General features: G+C 39.9%; 2 protein-coding genes across 2 annotated transcripts in view; one reads left to right on the top strand and one right to left on the bottom strand.

Moving 5' to 3' along the window:
- Nucleotides 1-231: 231 nt before the first annotated feature.
- On the top strand, nucleotides 232-13,503 carry SKP2 (S-phase kinase associated protein 2). The gene is made up of 9 exons (XM_026087172.1): nucleotides 232-513; nucleotides 1,865-1,976; nucleotides 2,261-2,404; nucleotides 2,988-3,122; nucleotides 4,421-4,519; nucleotides 6,232-6,359; nucleotides 8,138-8,189; nucleotides 8,881-8,988; nucleotides 12,216-13,503. The coding sequence occupies exons 1-9, from the start codon at nucleotides 351-353 to the stop codon at nucleotides 12,427-12,429; spliced, it is 1,155 nt and encodes a 384-aa protein (XP_025942957.1). The 5' UTR covers nucleotides 232-350; the 3' UTR covers nucleotides 12,430-13,503.
- Nucleotides 13,384-23,881, bottom strand: part of NADK2 (NAD kinase 2, mitochondrial) — a 24,668-nt gene continuing 14,170 nt past the window's right edge. Inside the window, exons 7-10 of the mRNA XM_026087173.1 lie at nucleotides 22,938-22,993; nucleotides 22,801-22,854; nucleotides 22,164-22,287; nucleotides 13,384-17,410 (exon numbers count right to left, since the gene is read on the bottom strand). Of these exons, the coding sequence (XP_025942958.1) occupies nucleotides 17,272-17,410; nucleotides 22,164-22,287; nucleotides 22,801-22,854; nucleotides 22,938-22,993 (373 nt within the window). The 3' untranslated portion in view covers nucleotides 13,384-17,271. The remainder of the gene's footprint in view (nucleotides 17,411-22,163; nucleotides 22,288-22,800; nucleotides 22,855-22,937; nucleotides 22,994-23,881) is intronic.

Below are 23,881 nucleotides of genomic sequence, written 5' to 3'. Positions count from 1 at the left end.
GGTTACTCCCTCTCCTTAACTCTACGCGTTTTATTGCCGGCGGGTTCTCCGCGCCGCGCGGCCCTTGTTTGTGCTCCCCACGCCCGCAAATCCCGCCGGGCAAAATACCGCTTTTAATTCAAGCTGTTTCCCCGCGGCGAGTCGCTACCGGAAATCGCTGCAGCGTGAGGAGGCTTTCTGTGGTCTCCCACCTTTACCGTCAGTATGGCTGAAAGTTTCAGTGCATGTGGGGTTTTTTTTGCTCTTTCTCCAGAAAACATCTCCAGGAAATCCCGTCTTCCAGCAGCAATGTTTCCACCAGCTTCACGTGGGACTGGGACTCCAGCAAGACCTCGGAGTTTCTCTCGGGCATGGGGGTGTCCGTCCTCAAGAAGGACAAGCTGGGCAACGAGAACACCCCGCAGGATCTGCTGGTGTCGCCCTGTCCTCCTCAGAAGCGACAGAAGGTGAAGGAGAAGGAGAAGGACTTTGTCATTGTGCGCAGGCCTCGGCTGCTTCGAGAGGCAGAGTCAGGTAGTGTCATGCTGGTCTGGGTTTCTTTTGACCTGTGAGAGCGATGGAAAGCAGACCCGTAGGTCATTAGTGTTTTGGGGTTTTTTGGGGTTTGTTTGTTTGTTTGCTTGTCTCAGCGAAATATAGTTTTAGGTCTAGTGCCTTTTGGGCTCAGGCTGACAAAGGCTTACGTAAAACAGGACTTAAACAGAAGAGGTGTGTCCGAGTCCATATATATAATCACCTAGGGAAAAGGAGGCTCGGTCCTTGAGCCCACAGGGACTTGGATGCACACCTCTGACCTTGCAGGCTGGAGGAATACTGGAGGTGGCACCTCCGCTCCTCCATCGGAGCCGGGCTGTGAACAGCACCAGGGACCCTGCCAGAGAGCTATGAGGAAGATGCAGCAAAGGGCGCGGGGCTCCTGGGCCCGAAAGAGGCCATTGGGGAAAGAGCAGGGCTGTAACCTGCCACGCTGGGGCACTTGAAGGGGGCTACGGGATGTTGGGTTCCTGTCCCTGACATCAGGATGTTTTTTCAGTCTGTGCTGTGACTGCTTAATGCAAAATAGAGAAACAGCCCTCCAGACACAAGGCTGTCCTGTGAAAGGTGGGAATGTCCTCAGACAGCCTCGCTTTTAAATGAGGGAGTGAGACCTGCTGGGTCACAGGCATCTGTTCTTGAGCTTCACTACCCAGAAATCTCTCCCAAGTGAATGGCAACACCTTCTGGAGCCCCGTATCTATCCCTGAGAAGCTGGGACCACACCATGTCCTTTAAGATAATTCTTGGGAGACAGTGGTCAGCGTGCACATTGTAAGGAGCACTTTGTGCTACCCAGTTCTCCTGTGAACTGTGTGAAAGCTCACCTTGGACTCTCTTCTGGGAGCCTCACGTGCATAGATAGGATGGGCACTTCAGCAGGGAAAGAAGAGACAAGAAGTCCAATACCAAATTTCTGAAGCTGCCTTTTTGACTTGTCTTTCCCCTCCTGCATGCAGGGAAGTGTATGAGCCTTAGGGAGAATCACAGAGGAAGCAACTGAGATGCTCTTGCTTCCCAAATGAGTATGTGACTGAAGATTGTAGTTGTTTTTCAGGAATATTATTTTTCCATAGCTTCAGGATACATACCAAGTCGATGCTATGGAGAGTTCTGCATTTGACTGTCACACCTAGGCAAAAATGGTAATAATATCTTCCTATAATGAAAAGATGAAAGGGGGCTGAGCAGTGGTTCGGTGGATGTATAGCCTAGGGAGGGACTATAGCAATGCTTACTGAACTTTTAACAACAAAGCCAAACAAGGCATCTGATCGGCAGGCAAAAATGAACCCGCTCTAACTAGAACATGTTCATTCTTTCCTTCAAGGTGTTTCTTGGGACGCGCTTCCAGATGAATTGCTGTTGGCACTCTTTGCATATTTGCCCCTAAACGACCTGCTAAAAGTTTCACTGATTTGCAAGAGATGGCGTCGTCTCTCGTAAGTATTGCTTTTCTTTGCTTGGTGCTAAGAAAAACTGCTTCCATAGATTGTTAAGTGGTCTGGTTCTTGTCTTGTGTTTTCATGTATAATTCAGTTAATACTGCATGTGGGTTATATGTATGTATTTAAGAGATAACTCAAATATTTTAGTGTTAATAAATTTTATTGAATGCATTTAATGCGCTTGTCCTCAGTCTTTTGTGACATTGAAAGCTTTCTGTTGTTGTGCTTGTAGTTCTGACCCTTGATTACTCACTAACAAGTGAAATTCTGTTCCCTAGGTTTGATGAATCTCTCTGGCAGACTCTTGATCTGACTGGTAGAAATCTGCTGCCAGGAGTGATTGGCCAGTTGTTGCCTGCAGGTGTTACTGTATTCCGCTGCCCAAGATCCTGTATTGGGAATCCGTTGTTTAAAACCAGCAAGTGAGGCTTTCTCCATGTTCTGGATCCTGAAATCATTAATCTCATATAGTCTTCACTGTTTTTCTGTGTATTTTTGGTTAAAATATCTACCAGTAGTAGCATTTGTGATGTCTCAGTGTAGTGTGGCAGAGCTGATCACTGTTTAGGCATGTGTTGAAATAAGAGGATTTGCATTAATCAATCACTTATTTAAAAGCAAGTTAATGCAGTTTTTGAAAGCATAATTTGAGCACCATCATCCACTTGAAATTTATTTCTTTATTTTAGAAGCAAGAATTGTCAGACACTTCTATATGTGATGTTTAAAAAAAAATGGTTTAAGTCCAGCAGGATAGACTTGCAGCTTTTGTGATGAATTTTATATTTATGTGCCTTGAAGTTAAGAGTTCAGCAGCTTTGACTAGTAGCTTAGTAGTAGATCCAATGAGCTTAGTATAAGAACCAATGCTCATTTAAGGTGCAACTGCACAATTATCTTCTGCAGACTTTGCACACATTTGTTGTAGTAGATATATTTATGTTATCTGGAATTTTGGGGTTGGTTTTTAATGTATTTTTAGTAATCTCCCTTTTTCCTTTTTAGACCTCTCAGGGTTCAACATATGGATTTGTCGAACTGCACGGTGTCTGTTGCAGATCTGCAGAGTATCCTTTGTCGATGTGAGAGACTGCAGAACCTCAGCTTGGAAGGGCTGGTGCTTTCTGATGACATCATCAAGTGAGTGACATGTTCAGGAATATTCAATAAATACTTTCTGTTTGGTGCCACTATTTTGTGCAGGCTAGTGAAATTACGCAGTTGAGAGTTGTGTGCTGTGGGAGTCTTTTGCAATGCCTGGTTTTAGGCAAGCAACAGAATTAACTGGCGGGCTCCATGGGCTGCCTCTTTTCTCTGTCCTCAAAGAGGCGAGGTGGGAAGGCAACTCCCTTCTAGAAGAGTTTCTCTCATTCCCTGGAATAACAGGAGCCTAGAGAAACTGCTCATCTCTGTAGAGTATGCAGGTTCCTTGGCTGTTCCCACAGCCAACCTTATTATGCACAGCAAAACAACTTTTATTTTCCCATTTCTGCACTCCCAGAGCACACGTCCCTTTCTATTTTAAGGGGTCCCAGCAACTGCCCCACCAGGTGCTGTGTGTGCTTCTGTGCTATTTCTCACTTCTTTGTTGACCTTCTCTCCAAGTATCTGGAAAATTATAATTTCTGTCAGGCAGATGAGCTGGTGTTTGGTTAAACTGGAAAGACAGTGATGTGTGTGCAATCAGCCTCTTGTTTAATCATGTCAGGTGACTGCAGAGGTGCCAGGAACCCTGGGTCAAATGGCAGATATTCTGGGTGTCTTGCTTTCTACTTTTGAGTTTTTCAACACTTTCCTCGCTCCGTGGGGAAAAAAAAAACAAAACAAAGCACAAATAAACCAATATGGTTTGGTTTTTGATGCTAGAAAAAAGTGTCTGGGTACTAATTAGGTATGGAGTACGGAAGTTTATTGCCTTGTGGACAAATACAGATATGGGGTAGAAGGTTTTTTACCAGGTTTGGCCAAGTGCCTGTCTGCTCTAGTCTTGTAAGTGAATGCATTCAGGAGGATCCCGCTTGGACATGTGTTTTGTACTGGAATAACCTCCATCTTACAGAGAGATGGCTTTAGATGGGGTGATTGCTCGGTCTTTTGTAGAGGTACAGCCACTTCTGATAAGCCATGGGGTTTGTTTATTGGCTTACAACAGCAGAAGGTGAAAAGAGATTCTGTTTCATATTAAACTTAGCAGTTTATAAAGATGAAGACTTATCCAGATCATCAGGTAAATGGGCAAATAGTCCTTTCCAAGTTGTGCTGTGATGCAGCAAGCATGGAGTCTAAATCCTTAGTAACTCTAAGGTTGGTCAGTTTAATAGTGTTGCATATTTAACAAATAAGTCTGAGCCTGGAATCTTCTCTCTTAACATCCTACCAATGCAAGTGACTTCCCAACACTTAAGTTTCATCTGACTTTTCTTTTTTCTCCCCTACAGGAGCATTGCTCAGAATCCCAGTTTGATGCGACTAAATCTCTGTGGATGCTCAGGGTTCTCTGCAGAAACCCTGGAGTTGATGTTGAGTAGCTGTTCTGAGTAAGATAAAAACAGTTTTTGCTGTTCCTGCTTACTGCTATTCCTGAGAGAAATGATCTCTCTTTTTTCCCTTTTTCTTTTTCTTATTTTTTTTGTCGCATGGGCACCCCTGTTGTACTTGTTCCTAAGAGAGATACTGAGAGACCTGTTTGTGTTCCCAAATGCCTAACAGTTTGTTATTAGCAGAATAATCAGATAATTTGTTTCCATCAAGCTGCTTTCTTCTTTAATAGCAAAAAGAAAGTCTTGCTGGTGGATAAAAGGTGTTTACATACCTTTGATTATCTTGCAAATTTGATTTTTCTCAATGAAAGCAATATGTCATCCTTGCAAAGTGAAAGTGTGCCTTTTGCAACTGGAAAGTGGAGTCTGAGATCTCCCTTTATACACAGAATACAGCATGGATGACAGAAACATCATGCCATTTCATCCACATTAAAATAATCCTTCAATAACCTATAGTGACCTTCTGCTTTATGAAGTGCTGTGTTCAGATTGACAGCTCCAGTGATTAAACCATCTGCTGTCAGGAAGTTATTGAATTGAGCCCCAGTAGATCTGGGATTTATATTTTGGTCTTTCTGCTGACTTCCTGTGAGATGCTAGACAAACTACTTAATCTTTGCTTCTGCAGAAACATGTTTCTAATCAAACTGCTGCAAGTTTATGGGCAGACAAAGCCTTAATCTTTCTCTGCCTCACCTCATGGGCAGATGCTTTCTATTGCTTGGTCTGATTACTTGGATCATAAGCTCTTTATGGAATGGCTGTCTCTGTACAGTGCACAGTGCATAACACTCGGAAAACCTGATCCGGGCTAGGAATGCTAGTGGCAATGTAGGCCCATTTCTTTAACAACCGAGCAGAAGCCTTACAGTATGTGACAGTATGTGTATGTGTTGGCTTCACCACTGTGTGTTCTCCTGGGATATTCTGTGGGAGAGAGAAAGCACCTCACTGCTTTAACAATTTGTTTTTTCATTTACATAGAGATTGCCAGCTAAAGGCTCCGGTTGTGCTGTTTGCTGTGTCTGTGTCCTCTGGTTACATCTACAATGCCTGCACACGCACGCATGCACGAAAAAAAGACTTTGTCCCTGTCCCTGAATGGTGATAACCTATAGGTACAAAGCATATGAAGTGAGTTAGGGTCACAACAGGGCCAATGCTTACATAAAACTGTAAAATATTTTATGTAATTAAGATTAATTGGTCACCTGACCAACACTAATGGATAGCCAGTCGTGTTTTTTTTTTCCTCTAAATGTGAACAACACGTATTCAGTAGGAACTGATTCAGGTCATCAACCAGAAACAAGATGAAATGACAATCTTTCCTTTTGGCAGTCTCCTGAGACAACCATTTCACTTCCTAAGATATTATGGAATCATTCAGGTTGGAAAGGGGCCTGGGAGGTCGCTTCAACCCCCTCCCCAGAGCAGGGTCTGAATTCAGCACCAACCAGGTTGCTCAGGGCTTTCTGTGAGCAGGTCGTGAAACCCTCCAAGGACAGAGATTCCACAGCCTCTCTGTGCAATCTGCTCCAGTGCATAATTATTGTAAGAGTGAAATTTATAGTCATTAATAGCAACTTGGTAGTGGGTGTATTACAGTTTGAGTTCTGATATTTATCTAATACAGTGATACTTTTAAGGCAAGAACTTTTATTTCACTCATGCTTCCAAACAACCCTCTGTTCATTTTTGTATAGATTGGAGGAGCTGAACTTGTCCTGGTGCGACTTCACAGCCGCCCACGTCAAAGCAGCAGTCAATCATGTTACTTCAAAAGTAACCCAGCTAAATTTAAGTGGGTACAGACAGAATCTACAGATATCAGGTAAATAGCAGCATGGCAAACCTTTATCCTGTTATGGGGGAAAAGATATATTGGGTTTTAAGTATCAGCTGATTTGTTGAGCTAAACAGTAAAGCAGGCTTTTTATTTTCTTCTATTTGGCATCTGCTGTGTATAGTAGAAATACGATGCAGTAACAGTGATCTTTCGCTTGGTGTAGTGTGATGTTTTTGCTATCACAGAATCTTACTCCTCTCCCCTGCTCAGTTGTGAGGGGTGAGGTAATTTGTCTCTCGATTTAAAAATAGGTAGGTGAAAGCTCGTTTGGTCTTCACTTGGAGGTGTAGCCCACACTTCTGAAGCAAGTCCTGCAAGCAGGATCCCCTGGGTCACATTCCACTGTGGACTGTGTATTGGCCCTCCAGATATACGGGAGGGAGCTCAGTTCTTGGAGCCTTCCTAAATTAAGGCTTCTGCTCTTGTGGTTGCTGAAGGTGTCTTCTGAAAGTGAACAGATGAAATAGCTACTTGAGTTTCAGCCTGGCATGATGTCCTACAGAAAACTTTTTTTTGTTATGAGTTAATTTGATTGTATGTCAACTGAGAAAGCAAATAATCTCAACTTCAGCAATTAACATTAACTGTTTGCTTGCTGCTACTTTTAGGAGGGTAAGCTGATAGAAGATGCTGGGTCATAGAAAATGCTGGGGAAAGGGCACAGCAAAATGGACAAAAGCATAGATAAAGGATGAAAGGGCTTTGGTGGTGAAGAGAAGTGAATTATCTCAATGAGCAAATGTGACAATAGGGCATTGACTGACAAGCAGCGAAGTCCCTACATACAAGCTGAGATCTCCCTTTGATCTGTTTAAATCTTGCACAGACCTCGCATGCATTCCCCTCGTGGGGAAATACACCATTCTGCTTTGTATCTCAGCCCCCAAACTGTAAACAAACACAATACCTAATCTCCTCCTCCAAATCAATTGGCCTCTTTGCCAAGGAATTCAAACCTTGTGTTGGTCTGATCATTAAAGAGATCATGTGATCTTTTGTTTGCAAAACACTTTCTGTGAGAAAATTTAGTGTTTCAATACAATTTAGAAGGCATAAAATTGGAGCACAGTTTACTAATCATCATCATTTAGGTTTTAGTTTTTGCACATGAACTCTGAAATACCAAAACTTTTTCTTGGATGTTGATATTCAGCTTCTTAATAGCGGCCTTTTAGATGCTATCTGATACGCTATTTGCAGACAATGACAAATGCTCCCAGGAACTTACAATTTAAATTAGGAAAACCACAGCTTTCTGTCATGAGAAAGAACTTACCTTTGCATGGGTGAAAACAGAGACATCTGAAAAAATTGACATATTTTAAGTATATTGATGTAATTTTAAGCATTAAAGGGTATTTGAAGTGTTGAAAATTTCTGGGACAGAAGTAGCTTTCACTGTATGTAGGATACTTCAGGCATCTCAGAACAACCATGTCTAGTAGATTTCTACAGTAGCAACATTTGAATTATTTGCTTGCTAAGTTTCTGATGCAACTGACTTCTGGGTACAGTTCTTTGGACTAACTCAATCTGTTTGGCCAAAGGATTAAAAACAGTGCCTGTCCAGTATTTCAGTGGGTAGACTCTGCGTCTTAAATCTGCAGTATGAATCTCGTTGACGAAAAATTGGATTTCAGATGTGGGGTTCCAGTAGAGAAGATATAAATGAACGTAAATAGAACTGAGTATTTCAAACCCCATATAAAGCATGTCTGTCTTGTTACTGAAAAATGTGCTGACTCGGTACGACCTCTTTTCAGATGTTAAGACACTGGTGGAAAGATGTCCTTCTCTTGTCCATTTAGATCTAAGGTAAGAAACCCTGTGCAGCTAGTATTTAAAATCTTATGGTTCAGGGGATTTCTCATTCTACTGCTGAGCCATAACTAGAGCAATAATGCATAATTGAGTAGGATTGCACAGCCAGAAAACAGTTTCTCAGCTAAACCTACAGAAGATTTCCTGTTTTGCATGACTTAAGTTGGAGCAGGTAACATTGTGAAGATTTCTTTGTCACCTGGGCATATATGTTAAATACACAAAGGATTTGCCACATAAAAAGTGATAGTAAACAGTAGGTAGAGTGGAAGAAGACTTTTCACACATACAGCTTATGAGCCTGGCCTCCTAGTTCAGCACTGATACAAACTTGTTACATGGCCATAAAATTGTAAAAAGTATATTTTGTTTTTAAGCTAGTCAACTAAAATCTTTTGAAATCTCAAAGTGTAAAGTAATTGACTTTTGTGGCCTGAGTTCTGCTGCAGAACATCTGCATCCGGAGAAGCTGCTGCTTCACTTCCCCTTCAACAAAAATCAAAATCCCCCCCCAAACACGTGCTTCAGAAATGGGTCATTTCCATATTAAGCAAGAAAGCACTTAAATGGTGGGAAAAAAGTTGACATTCATTAAACTTTCCAGCTTGAATTTTGGAAATATCAAATTTGCTGCTTCTTTGTGCTTAAAGGACAACCTCTAATGTATGTGCTCTCATGTGTGCAGTGACAGCGTGATGTTGAAGCCCGAGTGCTTCCAATATTTTCATCAACTCATCTTCCTACAGCATCTGTGTCTTAGCCGATGTTACCAGATATCACCTGCTGCCTTAGTGTAAGTAATCTTTAAAAGGCTTTGGCTCACTGTTCATAGAGAGGGTACACTAAACTAAACCTACTTTATTTTAGGCTTAAAAATTGCAAGTACTATTTTGAAAAAACTTACTGGTGTGGGGAATTAGGAATAAAGGACAGAGATAAAAGAACCTGACTGCTAGAGCGTGTCCCTACCAGAATCCGGACTGGAACCAAAGGTGGCTGAGAATCTTTCTGTGATGTGAGCCTATATGTATGAAACTCACTGCTCAGCGTGTGCGTCATGTCTCCCCTTAATGGCATTACACTACTGGTATTTATTACTCTCAGGTAGAGCTGGAGGTTCCAGTCCTGCCAGTGACCAGTATTAGTGTCAGTATTATGCAATTGTGTATGGGTGTAAATTCAAGTGCTCAAGTTAGAAAGTGTAAGTTTCTGGGGAAGCTTCTGGCACCTCCTTGGTCAAATACGTTTCAATACAGCTGTTAATTGTGGAGCAATGGAAGATGGAGTCTTTTGGAAAAGTTAATAGATTGGATAGTACTCACTGAACAGCTAATCTGCACATATTCCTCTGCTTTTGCATGTGTCTCTATCAGTTATTGGTTGCCATTGAAACACAGATTTAGAGTTATTTGCTTGTGGGGTTTTTATGCTGTTTGTTATTATAGCTGTGCATCTCTGTCCTGTTTCAGATCTGTAAGTGCATGCCCTCAAATATCAGGCTTTGATTTGACCATAAAGCCTGGAAGGATGCAGTTTTCCCACTCTTAGATTGGGCACTGAGAAACCAGCAGTGACTAGCAGTGTACTTGGGAACCAAGCTGAGTCATTAAAAATAATGGATGTTTAGGAACACAACATTTTATGCTGTTTTAAAATAGTCTACACAGCTTTTTCTTGCTTCTTTCTTTCACCATCCTGTGAGGAATCCCCTATTCACATATGATTTTTTTTTTAGATTTTTTTTCAGCAGGTGAGTGTCTCACAGAGCTCCTCCAAACTGCCTTGTGCGCTGTACTTCCCAGGCAGTCTTCCTTCCTGTTCCCCTTCCCCCAGCTGCTTGGTGTGTGTGTCCTGCCTCAAAATGTTCAGTCCCTTCCTGCTGTCACAACTGCTCCCTGTTACAATAAGTTGATATGATCCCTATAGCAAGAAGCCATATTGCAGGAAGCAAGTACTTAGAAATGCCTTTTACAGTGAGAGTAACACCATCAGCCATGGCTTTGGTAAACCTTGAAAACTTCCAAGGATGGAGATCTCATAAGGTCTTCCTGTTTCAGTGCTTCACTAACTTCCCTGTAAAAGATTTTTCTTAAGGTACAGTCTGAACCTCCCAAGGCACACCTTGAGGCCACTGCTTCTTATCGTGTGTCTGACGCTACCAGAAAGAATTGGGCTCTGTCCTCTTTGTAGCTACCTGTCGAGTGACTGTAGGCTGCAGTTAGATCACTCCTTCGCCTCCTCTTTGCCACACTAAAGCCCTGCTCATTTAGGTCTCTTGTGTCCTTAGGTCCTGTGCATCCTTTCCTCCAATTTCTCAGTATGACCTGGGAGGGGGGCAGGGGAAGAGGGGCCCAAAACCATCCATAAATGTCCAGCTGACTGTGGCCTCACCAGTGCCAAGAGGCGTAACTCCTCTGAATTCACAGGCCACACTTAATGTGTGCAGCTTGTCTTACTCACAAGGAGAGGGCTCTGTTGGCTGCTCTTCGGTGTGGTGTTCCTCATAGCCCCCATCAGGGCTGCAGCTCAGCGAGGCGGTTCCCAGCCAGCACTGGTGCACTTGGGGTTGTTCCACCCCAGGTGCAGGACTTTGCATTTCTTCTTACTGAATTTTGTGAGGTTTCTGTTCACCCAGTCCTCATTATCAAAGTCTGTTCTACGTCTTGCTGGTCATCCTTTTATCCTTTTCTTACTGACTTTTTGGGTTGAGAGCTTGCACAATTGAGGACTGCTTCATGAGCAGGACTGTTATGTACTGCTGAAATGGCTCATATCTGCCTAGAGCAAGGATGCGGAGGGTACAACTGGCTTAGGATAGTGGCATCATTCCAGCTGGAGGTCTCCAGTACCTCAGGGATCCTCTGGAGATTCAGTACGTTACAAAAATACTGTCAACTAGCAGCAGGAATATAAACACGCAGTAACTGTGTAGTAAAGAGGTTTAAGAATAGTTGCTGGAGGGGATGTTTATTTTCTTTCTGGTTTTTTTTAGTGTGTTTGTTTTTTTGGGGTGGAGGGTGCTGTGGTGGGGGGGGGTGTCGTCTTTCTTTTCTTGCATTTTAAGCTCCCCTGAGATGAAGGCAGGAAGGCTAGAAAAGCTTATTTTGCCCTAATAGCTCTGTAAATATTTGTTTACAGAGCCTTGGAAGAGGATTAGGTAACTAACTGAGCTGAAGGAGTTCTAAAACCTAGATTATTTACTTGGTGGGACCAAGCTGTTGCAGTCTGTGGGGGCTCTGGGCAAGGATGTCAGTTTTACAAAAATGATCAACAGTAAGAGGAACAGCAATTCCCTTTGAAAAAAAAAGAACAGGACTATCAAAATGGGAATCTGAAGAGCCTTTACTGTGGCACTGTGTGCTGTCATGGTGATAGCTTGTGTATCCTGTATCTTTGCCTTCTGATTTCATCTAATAGTTGCTTATACATGCAGATACACACTTCATGCGATTACTGGGCAAACATTAAGCAATGGAGAAGTCAGGGCTGGCTACTTATCAAAGCATCATGACAAATTGGAGATTGACAATCCCCAGTGGCTTGCGTACTGTAAGCCATGTGTTGAAACTTCATCTGGATCAATTCCTTCCACTTGTTCAAAACATTTAAGTCTGGAGAAGTGAAAGAGGAGGAACCAGTTTGTTTTCACTGTGTGTGAGAGAGAACAGCAAGAAGAAATTTAACCACTTTTTTCAACAACAACCAGTCTAAATATAAATCCTATTGAAATGACCCTTAAATATGACAGTACTTATATAGAACTCCTACTTCTTATTCTTCAGTTTTCTATTTCAAGTTAGTGGCTTAGCAATTAATCTTATTTTCCTGAACTATCAGTACCGAGACCTCAGTTTCAGTTAAATGGGTACTTTTTAAAAGTAGGAAAGGACATATATCCCAAGTAGTTACTTGCCTTATTTTGAAAAATTTAGTTTATTTAGCTAGGCTGGGTATAGATTACAAAAAAAAAAAAAAAAAAAACTTGCAGGCTAATGACTGACTTATTGCTCTTTTTTCTAGAGAACTTGGTGAAATTCCTTCATTAAAGACTCTTCAGGTATTTGGAATAGTGACTGATAACTCCCTGCAGATTCTCAAGGAAACACTTCCTGACATGAAGATCAATTGTTCACATTTCACAGCTATTGCAAGGCCAACTGTTGGCAGTAAAAAGAACCATGAAATTTGGGGCATCAAATGCAGATTGACACTGAGAAATCCTAGCAGCTTATGATCATGTGTGGTTCACTGGATGCTATGGACGTGCCATGTGTAGTGAGGCTCCTTGAGAAGGCAGAGTGCTGGAGTACCTTTAATCCTTGGTCTTGTGCCTTAATGTAGTTTCATAAATATTTTTACAGTATTTTTTTACTTAAAGTCTTTAGAAATCTTATAAGCTGTGAGCAAGTGTAGAGATTTTTTTTAAAGCCCTTTTTTAGGACAACTTTTAAAAATATTTTGAAACAATCATAATTAAACTATGTCAGCCTCTGGCAACTGTTACAGGTTCTGATGCAGCTTTCTTTGCTCTAAGGTGTTCTAAAGGTGCTTCTGTTTAACTCTTCCAAATCTACTACTCTTGAAAAGACTTGCAGTGGTGCTAGGCATCTTAATAAGGCTTGTTAAGGAACAGTCTTAGTCTGGGTTTGCAGAATAAGGATATGAAACCTATCCAAATTCTTAATTGAACAAGATGTATGGTTATAACAAGATGCTACCTACTGTTTGTGAGTACAGAAGAGTTAGCCTAGGCTCCAGCTGCTTCTGAATTCACTGAACCTGAAAACAGTAAGGGAGCAGGGAAAGGGATATTTATACAAAAGCAGCTAGGAGGCAGCTGAGTCCTGTACAAGTTTGAAGCAGTATAAGGGAAGCCTGAATTGGGAAATGTGATCTCTTCTCAGATAAAACTTCATACAAAAACTATTGTATTTTCTTTAATAAGATCTTAAAACTGTGATCAATGGAGTGGCAAAAATCTTGCAGGAAGGAGTGCTAATGTAGTTCTAGATCTCAGACCAACAATAAAACCGTACCCAGGACTGCAGCATAAAAGAGCAGTAGAAGGAAGAAAACTTTTGGTGCTACTGAGGAACACCACTTTTTTTCTAATCACTTAAGTTTTTATATCATTCCACTTCTTGTATCTGTAACACTAACCAGCACTGTTTTAGCTTTTCTTTTTTTCTTTTTTTTTTTTTTTTGTAATTAAAGAGTCAGGCATGAAAAGCTAAATAACTGTTTGAAAAACAAAATCTAAGGATAAGGACAGGTAATTCCATCAAATAAAACTTTGATCTGTCTGTCACTGGTGTCCTCCTGCATGAGCTTGGTGCATTCCACCACACATAAGCATTAGCTTCCTGGCATGAAGCTTGCACCTTGCAACCACTGGTACAACATGAACACACTGTCCTCATTCCAACAAATGCAAGAGGCAGGTGGTAAATTTCTTCATGGATATTTGAGGTGTGCTATAGTGAGAATGGTTATATAGGTGTAGCTTGTACCCCTTACAAAGAAGGGGTTATGGGCAAATTACCCTGTGAAAGTTGGAGTGGGGAAGCAGTAGGAATTTAGAGGCTATTGGACATTCTACTACTTCACAATTTGCAGTCTTATGCCTTAAACTACTTACCAAGAAAAATCCTTTGACCTGGCAGCACAGCACTGCTGTAAATTCTTCTCCCTCAACACAATGTAACCACGTGCATCTCTTGCATTTAAATAAAGACCTACAAAATTACTGTACTGTACCTGTAATGACTGAGGGATGGGAGAATATTTTTCTGATTTGACACTAGCTTTGTGGCACATGTAAAGAAAAAGCAGAAACTTGTCCAAGCAATAAATGAACAATGACAGTTTAAGAAGAAAGGGTACCATCACCAATATACTTGGTATTTAATAGACTGTACATCACTTTAAAAATGCAGAATGGGGACAGTACTATGGCTTTAGCTTTTGAACTTTGAGATATCAAATTAAATGTTGGCAGAGTACGAATATCTGTATTGCAGGCTTATTGTTTATGACAGTGACTGTAGCAGACATAATGCAAGTCCTCTGGCTAAGATGTAGCATTGACATTTTTCTAACTGAAGAATTTGATATTTGGTAGCCCCAGGCAAACAACACTGAACTCCACCAGAGACAAATTAGATAAATCTCTGAATTTTACCTACAGAAAGAAAAAGCATAAGGGCATAGAAACTATTATAGAAAAAACTGCATTGTAAGTTAAAGGCAGCTGAATATATGATACATTTTTAGGAGTTAAAGTAAGGCACAAGACTATTTCAACCATCTACTACACTTTAATTTTATTACATAATGTATAAACACCACTTAAAAAAAGCAAAGAACAACAGGTTTATTTTAGCAGAACACAGAAGTATGGACTGGCATTAAATGAAAACAGACCAAGATTTGAATCAGCAGGTAGAAGAGAGACAGAGTTGATTGCCAGACTAGGCAGATTAAATCAGTGTTAAACCAATACTCAGTCATATCACAGAACACTGTCTATCAGGTAAATTGTCTGTACTGTATTCCTTTGTAATAAAGGATTCTTAAAAAGGATTTTATGGTTCTTTATTAAAAGCTAGCCCTGCTTACTGATTATCTATTATAGATCTCTGACCCATCCTAGTTATTTAAATCAAGCATTCACCAGTAAATGCTTCAACAGAAGTGCAATTAAATACAGACACAAAGCCAGTAGAGGCCACTCGTGAGTAGGTCATGTTTCCATTTCAATACATAATGGTTAGAAACTTAACTGTGAAATCTCTTACTAAACCCTAAACCCTCTGACTTTAAACCAGATCATGCTTAGGGTCTATAGGACTTGAAAAACACTGCCTTTTAGTCTCAGCATTCGGAATAAGGAATGACAGGTTTAAGAGGATGACACCTACTCAGTCTCCATTTAAACATTACAGTGCACACATGTCTCTGAATAAGTAGGGAATAGAACTTTTGTCATAAATTTTAATCCATGTAGGTATTCAAGGACACTTTAAATACCTGAATATTTAATCCCAAATAAGCCTCTGGTCTAACAGTTAGTGGCAAAGTCATAAATTCATTTCACTGGTGTTTTTTTCTTTTTTTTTTTCTTTTTTAAGACAGCATATTGACCACTATACTAGACAGAGGCACATAAACCATCATTTATCTGGTTACAGATGGATTAGGAGTAACTAATCCCCTAGTTTCTGTGCAGCCCACTTTCTAAAGAAGGATTAGTCTTTCACATCTTTACCTTTAGAGTAGTTTTGCAGATTACTTTAGACATACAAAAGAGCTTTATTCTCATAGTTTCCTGAATTTAAAAAGCTTCTAAAGAATATTTGACTACTCTGATTTTCCCCTTCCCATTTACAATCCAGGTAACTCAAGCAGATATTGTAAATAACACTTCAATCACCAGCACACTTAGAAGATTAAATGTGCACGAAACAGTGATAGCTTATTGAAAAGGCTATATCAGTATCCCATTTTTCTAGAATTCAATGGTCTTGTCAAATCCTTTTCTTCTGAACTCTGTTTCAGAGGGAACTCTGGAGGGGAAAAAAACCCAACTAAGTAGAAGGGAGAAATTCTTTATCCACTTCCTCCACCTATAAAAATCAGTTTACATTTTTGTGATTGGCAATAATACACTGATTGGCCACACTGGAGAATATTTCCATTAGACCTGAGAACACCTGTTACAGAAGCCTCTTCACTCAGAAGTATTTTGAGGAAATCTGCCTTTTGGAAATAGATCTGTAGTAAACAACAAAAAAAATTGTTTCAAGTCATGTACCAGGAGAGTTCCAGCTGTAGCAAACTCATTTTCTCAAATTCTGCCCTCTCCTCTATGCATTAATCAGCATGAACTTCCAAAGGCAGTCAAAGTTCACAGTTTCTCTAAAATATTATTTAAGAGTCACTTCCCTCTTTTATAATCATAGAGCTTATTTTTCCCTGTATTAAAAACTTATTATTTACCTAACAGATACATAATCAGAAGCATATGAAGTTAGCTGTAATTTGCTGCCATTTGAACCAATAGAATTCAGCATGGGGTTGGGAAAGGAAGCATTTTATGGGGTAGTTAAAAACTCATACTTGGAAGAAGGGAAACAGGTAGGTGTTAACCTGCACTCCAACTACTAGCACATCTCATTCTTCTGTAGTGACAAAGCAGCTCAGAAGCCGAAATTCCAAGCCATTTTATTTACTAAGGCCTTTTTTAGCGATAGCTACCTACATAAACTACTGTGACTGAACACCTGCAGACCAGTTACTCCATTCAGTGAACTTCAATACACTTTTTATAGTTAATGTATTCCTGTTAAAGGGCTTAAGAACACCCTTAGGTTTCAAGTCTCTCTATCCAAACAGCAAAGGTGAGATCTAACTCATTTAAGATATGTGAACAGAGCTTCTAGAAACTAAACCAGACGAAAGTTTTAAGGCAAATCTATACAGTAGGAAAAAAATACTGGAAGAGCCAAAAGATCTGTCACAAGTTATATGAAAACTACAAAGTTGTAAAATTTTTGAAAAGCATATAAAAAGTTCATACTTCCATTTTTGTTAGGCCAGTATCAGAATTTACCAAAATCTATGTATCCTTGCATCAAGTCGCTCAACCTTGACAGTCAGCTTTTCTACAAAAGTGTATGTACGAAGGTGTTTAGCTTCATCAGTCCCAGACTGCTATTAAAAAACTGTACATGTGAATATTTAATGCTACTGACTTAATATTTGAACCCATCCACCTAAGTTTAAAAAGACGCTCTTTCATGTTTGCCTTACAGGTTAGAAGTGTCAATTTTCACTGAAGTTATAAGTAAGACTTCAGATACATTTCTTTTACACCAGATGCAAAACAGCTTAAGTATCAGGTTTCTAAGATTTCCCCATCCCAAGGAATGAAAAGTGTCTCAAGCTTCTTTCAAATGCTCTTGCATCCAAAAAAAGCTAACTTCCAACTTAATGCAGCATTGTGACATGCTGTCTATCTCCAGGAGTTCCCTCTCTGGATCCAGAACTGTTTCAACAAAAAACACATTAGGGTCCTTCATTCTTCCAGCAGAACAGTGCACAGTGCATCCTCTGTATCGATCAATATTGAAGCTATTGCCCCATCATTAAACTCAAAAGATGTTCCTCCATCTATAACCATACATGCATCCCAACAACGGGAACGGACACAGATTCTGGAAAAAAACAAAACAAAGCAAAAACACTCATTAAATAGCTTAAGTATTGAGATACTTCACACAAGCACTTACTTATCTGAATACACGGGCTGGTTCTCAGGCATTTCTTTGGATGGGTCAGTAAACCCTCAATTACCCAGGATCCGACAGGACAAACATTATTTGCTCAGCATACTTACAGAAGAATTTGACAGGGTACTAAGTACTAGAATCCTCTAATATTAACAGTACTTTGTATAGACATAGCAAAGCCTAGAGAAGACTGAAGGACCTGATCAAATGGAGACTCCTGTCTACCAAAGGAGAGTGAGGACAGCCCATAACACCACTCAATATGGAAAGCTGCAGTTTAGCTGTCTTGAAGAAAGCTGACAATCCCATTTAATACTGATTTGCATAACAGATCTTTTACAGAAAATAGTTTTACATTAATTTAGCACAGTTCTAATGTATAGTTTTAATATTAACTAGAACACAGTTTCAACTAGCAACACTAGAGATTTCCAGATAATTTGTGTATTAATATATTCTACTTTATAACATGAATCACTCAGAGAGAAGGGGTAGTCATTTCAAACACAAAGTTGAAGGTCAGAATGCTTGCCAGGCAATGCCATAAATAGGTATGGCAACACATTACTGTCAATATTAAAGGAGTCTGACTACTACCTAAGCTAACAGAAAAATTCTGCTTATGTATTTTAAGGCAGCTCTTCTACTACTGGGCAAATCAGAGTAAAGTTAATCTTCCTCTTCACTTACCTTTAAAAGGAAAATGAACTGAACTGTTGGCATTTATCCTTTCAAACATGTGGAAAGTAGAAGCAATATTAAATATCAAGCTCTCCACACTTTTTTCATGCTGCTAAATGGGAACTAGTAGTGATGCCAGAGCAACTGTAAGACTTCAGTCTCACATGGATGGTCTTGATTGTTTCTGATTTAAACTTCGGTCTAGAGAGACTATCCTGATCTTCAAGATTTAATTCAACAATTATCTAACGACTTAAATTTCATGGACACATCTATCATAAACATAAGAGCTTGGAATTACAGCCATAATTTCAAAGGTTAAGGGTGTTAGCATCAGTCTGGCATCAGTCTAAGAAGAATGCAGCGTTCACAGTCCACTGACACACATCCTCACTACTGGGTTAGCACAGGTCTTCACACCCAAAGCTACTTCATTACTTTCCCTACATTTAGTTAAGAAGCTGGGTTTCAGTTGCCTTTTATTGAATATCATGAGCCTCAGACACCTTACCCAAAACTGCACCCATGCCCTCTTGCAGGTTACAAAAATAACCCTTTCTGAAGAAATAAAGGACAACCTTTGAGAAGTCATACTATTTGGCAAACAGTCATCATTACATTTGTTTAATACAGCTTCCATCTCAGTTATGCAGTATTTTATCCATCAGCCCTATTTAAACTACCATATCACATTCTCACTATGTAAGGGTCAAACAAATCTATGAAATTTTATTCCAGTACAACTTCATTAACCTATGGGAAACTGATCAGCTGCTCAGAACTGGATCCACATCAACACCCTCTGCCCTAGATTTCTTTGAATATTGGTTATTGGGTGGGTCAAAACAACATAAAGACCCACCCTAACTTCATTAAATTTGTGTTTTTAACCATATCTGAAATTGTATCTTTAAATGAGGTGAAATTAGGCAAGACAATCAAAAGCAGCAAGCAACAGGTTCAGAAGAAATAAAAGGAGTCATTTATTCACACAGTATTAACTTGTGGAACTCCTTGCTACAGATGTCATAACTGCTAAAATTTGTACAAGTTTGAAGGGGAAACTGGACAATTTCATATGAAAGAAGTCCATTTAGAATACACAGAAACCACCTCTACCCCTGCTGAAAAATCCTGGAGCATAAGAGGCAGATATTAAGCAGTATATGCTTCCACTGTTTTTACCCTCTTCTCAGCACAGACTTTTGGACTCACAGAGAAGATACAGGGCTAGAAGGACCTTTGGGTTCCTCAGTACAGCTATTCTTTTTTCTGAGAAAGTACATAATTAAGCACACAGACATGAAAAAAGGGGACACTCGCTCTTGATTTATGGAAGGACATTAGATCACAGATGACCTGATTTAACTCAGATCTGGGTAAACTAGTTGGTAACGTATGCATATGATTTGTAATAAAACATGCTTTTTGCTTAAGATTCTAGCAAGTTATGGATTCACACTAGTCTGCAAATTCTCTCAGGAAAGGTCCAGCAGCTGACACTTAAGTCATCTACCACATACTACCTACTACAAAGTAACTGCTCTTCATAAACAGCTCAAGAACATTTAGGATACATAATCCACATGCTCAGCCAGACATATGGCAGGTAGGTAGGTGGGCAAGCACCACACAAGATTATCCTGCAAGGCTGACAAATTTGATCCCACCAATGCAGAGGAAAAAGTCCTTATGATATTCTAAGTCTGTTACAATCTTAGCAAGAGGTGTTATAAATGAGTTTTAGAGTTGAGGATTACATGGTTGTCTCCAACCATGTACTCCAACCCTTCCTACTTTAGGGAGCAGATACCAAGGTGGTTACCTTCACAGAAAAGCAAAAAAAGGACACTATCAGATTCAAATGGCTCAAAAGATGTTCTGCTAGATGTCAGTACCAGACTTATATCCCCAACAAATCTTTTTATTTCCATGAACCATGCAAAAATTAGAAGTCAGAAGTGGAACAAAACAAGGAGCCTTTTCTTTGAAGATGAGTGGAGGCTCTGCAGTGTGGACCTCCATTCCTCTGCAGGAAAACTAACTGATAACAGCTTCCTTCAGTCCAAGAACATAACCAAGAACGACCAGTGTCCACCTGGAAGATTCAGACCTACCCCAACACCAGAATGAAAACCCAGTACTTTTATCCAAGTAGGTATGCTGAAGAAATCTTTCTGCTGCTAGTCAGAATACCCATCACTTCGGAAAGCCTGGACTCCATAAGTACAAGAGCCATCCAGTATGAGGGCTGAGTGAATTTCAGGGAAGGCAAACCAAGGTGTTCTCTGCATTCCATTATGTTGCAGGATCTAATGATGCTGCTCAAAAACTGTTTCAGTCGGACAATTGAAGGTAAATCGCCAAGCTCAGTCTCCACCGCTAAGAAGTCCAAAAGAACTGCTGCCTCTGTGTAAACTATCAAAATGAATTACATAACCAGCAAGCTACTCGACACTTCGCATTATTCTTCATAAGAAGAATGCCTCAAACATCCACCTGATATGAGGATGCAGGCAGTTCTCTAGAGACAGAGGAGACACTTAAGGAAACACACTCTCAAAAAAAGCTCTGGAAGCTTACAAAAGGATCTCCATCCAGGCGGTCTCACATCAAGGTGATTATGACATGCTCTGAAATAACGGCATACAATACAGCCATAACATAGACATCCTGTAATAAGTAGACTGCTGTCTACCAGTGCAAATGAAGATACTGGTTCTCTGTAGATACCCTGTCTCCTTATGCCTGAGCATTAGAGTAAGAGCATGTTCAGACTGTCACTGAGACAGAAGAAACACAGGAACACTACAAGCACAACTTGAAAGCAAGTTCCACTCCATCTCATTCTGGGCAGCTGAAGTATCTCAAAAAACAGCAAGAACAAAGGGGAAGATCTCTAGTAGCAAGAGCTGAAGACCAACAGTGACAGGCAGCAAAGACTACCTCAAAAGGGAAATAACAGGCAGACATGTTTGCATAGAGATTTGTCTCTCCATTATAGCTTTTATAGTATATCCCATGCAGAAAACTAAGACAAGAATCCTGTAGAATCCATGTATGAAAATGCAATTATTTGCTCTTATTTTAACCCCTTCTCTTACTGTGTCTTAAAAAGATTTACTTACCTTTGAGACCTCCCAGATCAAAATGACTAAGAAGCAGTAAACATTTAAAGACTTGACTAATGCTCAATGGAAAACTTCTCTAAAATGGTAATATTTAAGTCCAATAGACAGATATGTCCTTTTTACTAGGTCATAAGAGATTTGTTATAACACTGATTTAGACTACAAGGGGCACATAGTCCAACCTTCCACTCAAAGCAGGGCTTACTTCAAAGACAGATTAGGTTGTGTAGGGTTGCCCAGTCAAGGTTTTGAATATCTCCAAGGACAGAGACACAACAATCTCTAGGCAGCCTATGCCAGTGTCTGACCTTTCTCACAGTGAAAACTTTTCCTTGTATTTGGTCAGAATTTTCCATCCTACAAATCGTGGCTGTTACCTCCTGTCATTTCGCTGTGTGCCTCTGAAAGGAATCTAACTCAGTCTCATCTGTAACCATCCATTAGGTACCTGAAAACAGCAACTGGATTCCCCCTGCTTAGCCTTCTCTTCTCCAGACTAAACAAAACCAGATCCATTTGAGTTTCTCCCTTATATATCATATATTCCAGCCCCCTAAACAACTCAGTGGCCCTTTGCTGAATTTACTCCACTTTGTCAATGCCTGTCTTACAGTGGGTAGGGAGGACACACACCCAAAACTGGTCACAGTGCAATTCTTTTATTCTAAGATTGTGCACGAATCAAACACTAAAAAGGGTATAACAACTTACAAACTCTCTTCTTGTTCCTATGAAAATAATATTCAAGCTCCTCAAAACACAAACTGGGAGTTGAAAGATTTCAGGTGAAACTCCTGGGTTACTCATACTTCAACAAATACACAGAATGAAATAACTCTTCAGTAATTGTTGCAGCCAACACTTACTTTGAAGAGAAGCCACGTTGCCGACTACTTGAGAAAACTCTGTTTACAATAGGTTCTCGAATACTGAAAAGCATCTTTGGTTCTTCTGGGCTATAGAGCAGGGAGTCATTGTAATCATTTGTTACTGTAAGTAGAGAAATCAGCCATCAGTTTTTCCAGAGAAAATTATTCTCAGAAATACCCATTCCTTCAGGAAAGAACAGCTTTCCCTACCTAGAGGTAATACTGAGTCTTACCAGATGTTAAGCTGCCTTCACTTTAAAAAGGATTTAACTGTACAGATCTATTTCAGCTCCACTGCATGACTAACATTCATCAGCTCTCTTCAGGTGATTAAGTATTAGCTGTTTTGAATTTTAGAACTGGTATTCTCCTGAAGAGATACATATATATATAAAAATATATATGTATGTATGTGTGTGTGTATATGTGTGTATATATATATATGTGTGTGTATATACACACACACACACATATATATATAAAGCATATCTTTCAAAGCTTAAGAGTGTTTTTAAGAAAGACTAATAGTGCAAGAGTACTAAAATACCAAATTCAGTGTTGAGTATTAGAGTACAATCAAAATGAACTGGTCGAAGTTGTTATAGTTTAAAGAAAACTTGTCATTTTCACTAACCTTTTTGTACTAGTTCTGCATTCAATGGCAGATTCAAACCTCCAAGCTTTTTAGCTGTTGAGCCAAGAAAGAGAGCCCCAATTAGACAGGAGTATCTTCAGATAAACTTAGCCAGTAGTGCCACATTGTTCACTCACCAATCTTAAGGATCTCTTCAACAGCTTGATTTGCTACCTTGTTAATGTTATAGGACCTAGACAGAGAAATAAAAGTTTGCTAAGCAATATAATTTGAGAAAAACACTTCCATATAGGTAAGAATTAGATTTCACTCCAGAAAGAATAATAATAAAAGAACGCACAAGTGTGGGCTGATAACAGTCTCTTTGGAAAATACCCTAAAATAACTCTTGGATTGCAAATCTATCTGTGGTTTGGTAAACCTTAGTAATCCATTAAGTGAAATCTTCAGGAAGGAAGAGCATGATACACAGGTGCAGTCTCCCTATCAATAATTCTCCTGCCTTAAAACCCAAATAATTTATGATTTAAGTTTACATTAAAAAAATTGCAACCTGACAGTTGTACAGGTTTTGTGTGTTTTTTATCCCTTCAGTCCACCTCCTGCATATTAATTCCTTGCATTATTTCTAACTTACTGGACCAAACACTTGTTTACAAATCTTATGCCACTTTGTCAGTGTAAGCGTACCGTAAGCTGTGTGCTTGAATTGTGCAAGAATTGTAGTATAGATAGAAAACAATTAGATCAGACACTTTTTGCTTTTGCCACATTTGGGTACATGGCAAGTCAATAAGAAACCTCAGTTTGAACCAAGTCTAGACATCAGTAAAGAAAACAGTCACTTTCTATGCTCAGGTTCAAAATGAATTTAGGTGCCAATCACACACTTGCACAGCAGTGCTTTAAAAACCTCAGCTGCCCAGTTCTCAACGGGACCTACATCTTGCATTTAGTACTTACAATACACCTAGCAGACTACAGAAAATGCCAAGGATTTTTGTCCACAGTTGCTCCTCTTACACTCCTTGCCTACCTGCAAGCCCAAGCAGATGCTAAGGAAAAACTGAGATGCAGAATCCAAAGTTGTTCTTTTCTAACTATCTACTTTTTATGCATT

The sequence above is a fragment of the Apteryx rowi genome, unplaced genomic scaffold, assembly GCF_003343035.1.
Source record: "Apteryx rowi isolate R43461 unplaced genomic scaffold, aptRow1 scaffold_71, whole genome shotgun sequence".
NCBI classification, from domain to species: Eukaryota; Metazoa; Chordata; class Aves; order Apterygiformes; family Apterygidae; genus Apteryx; species Apteryx rowi.
This window is presented reverse-complemented; position numbering and strand designations above follow the sequence as displayed.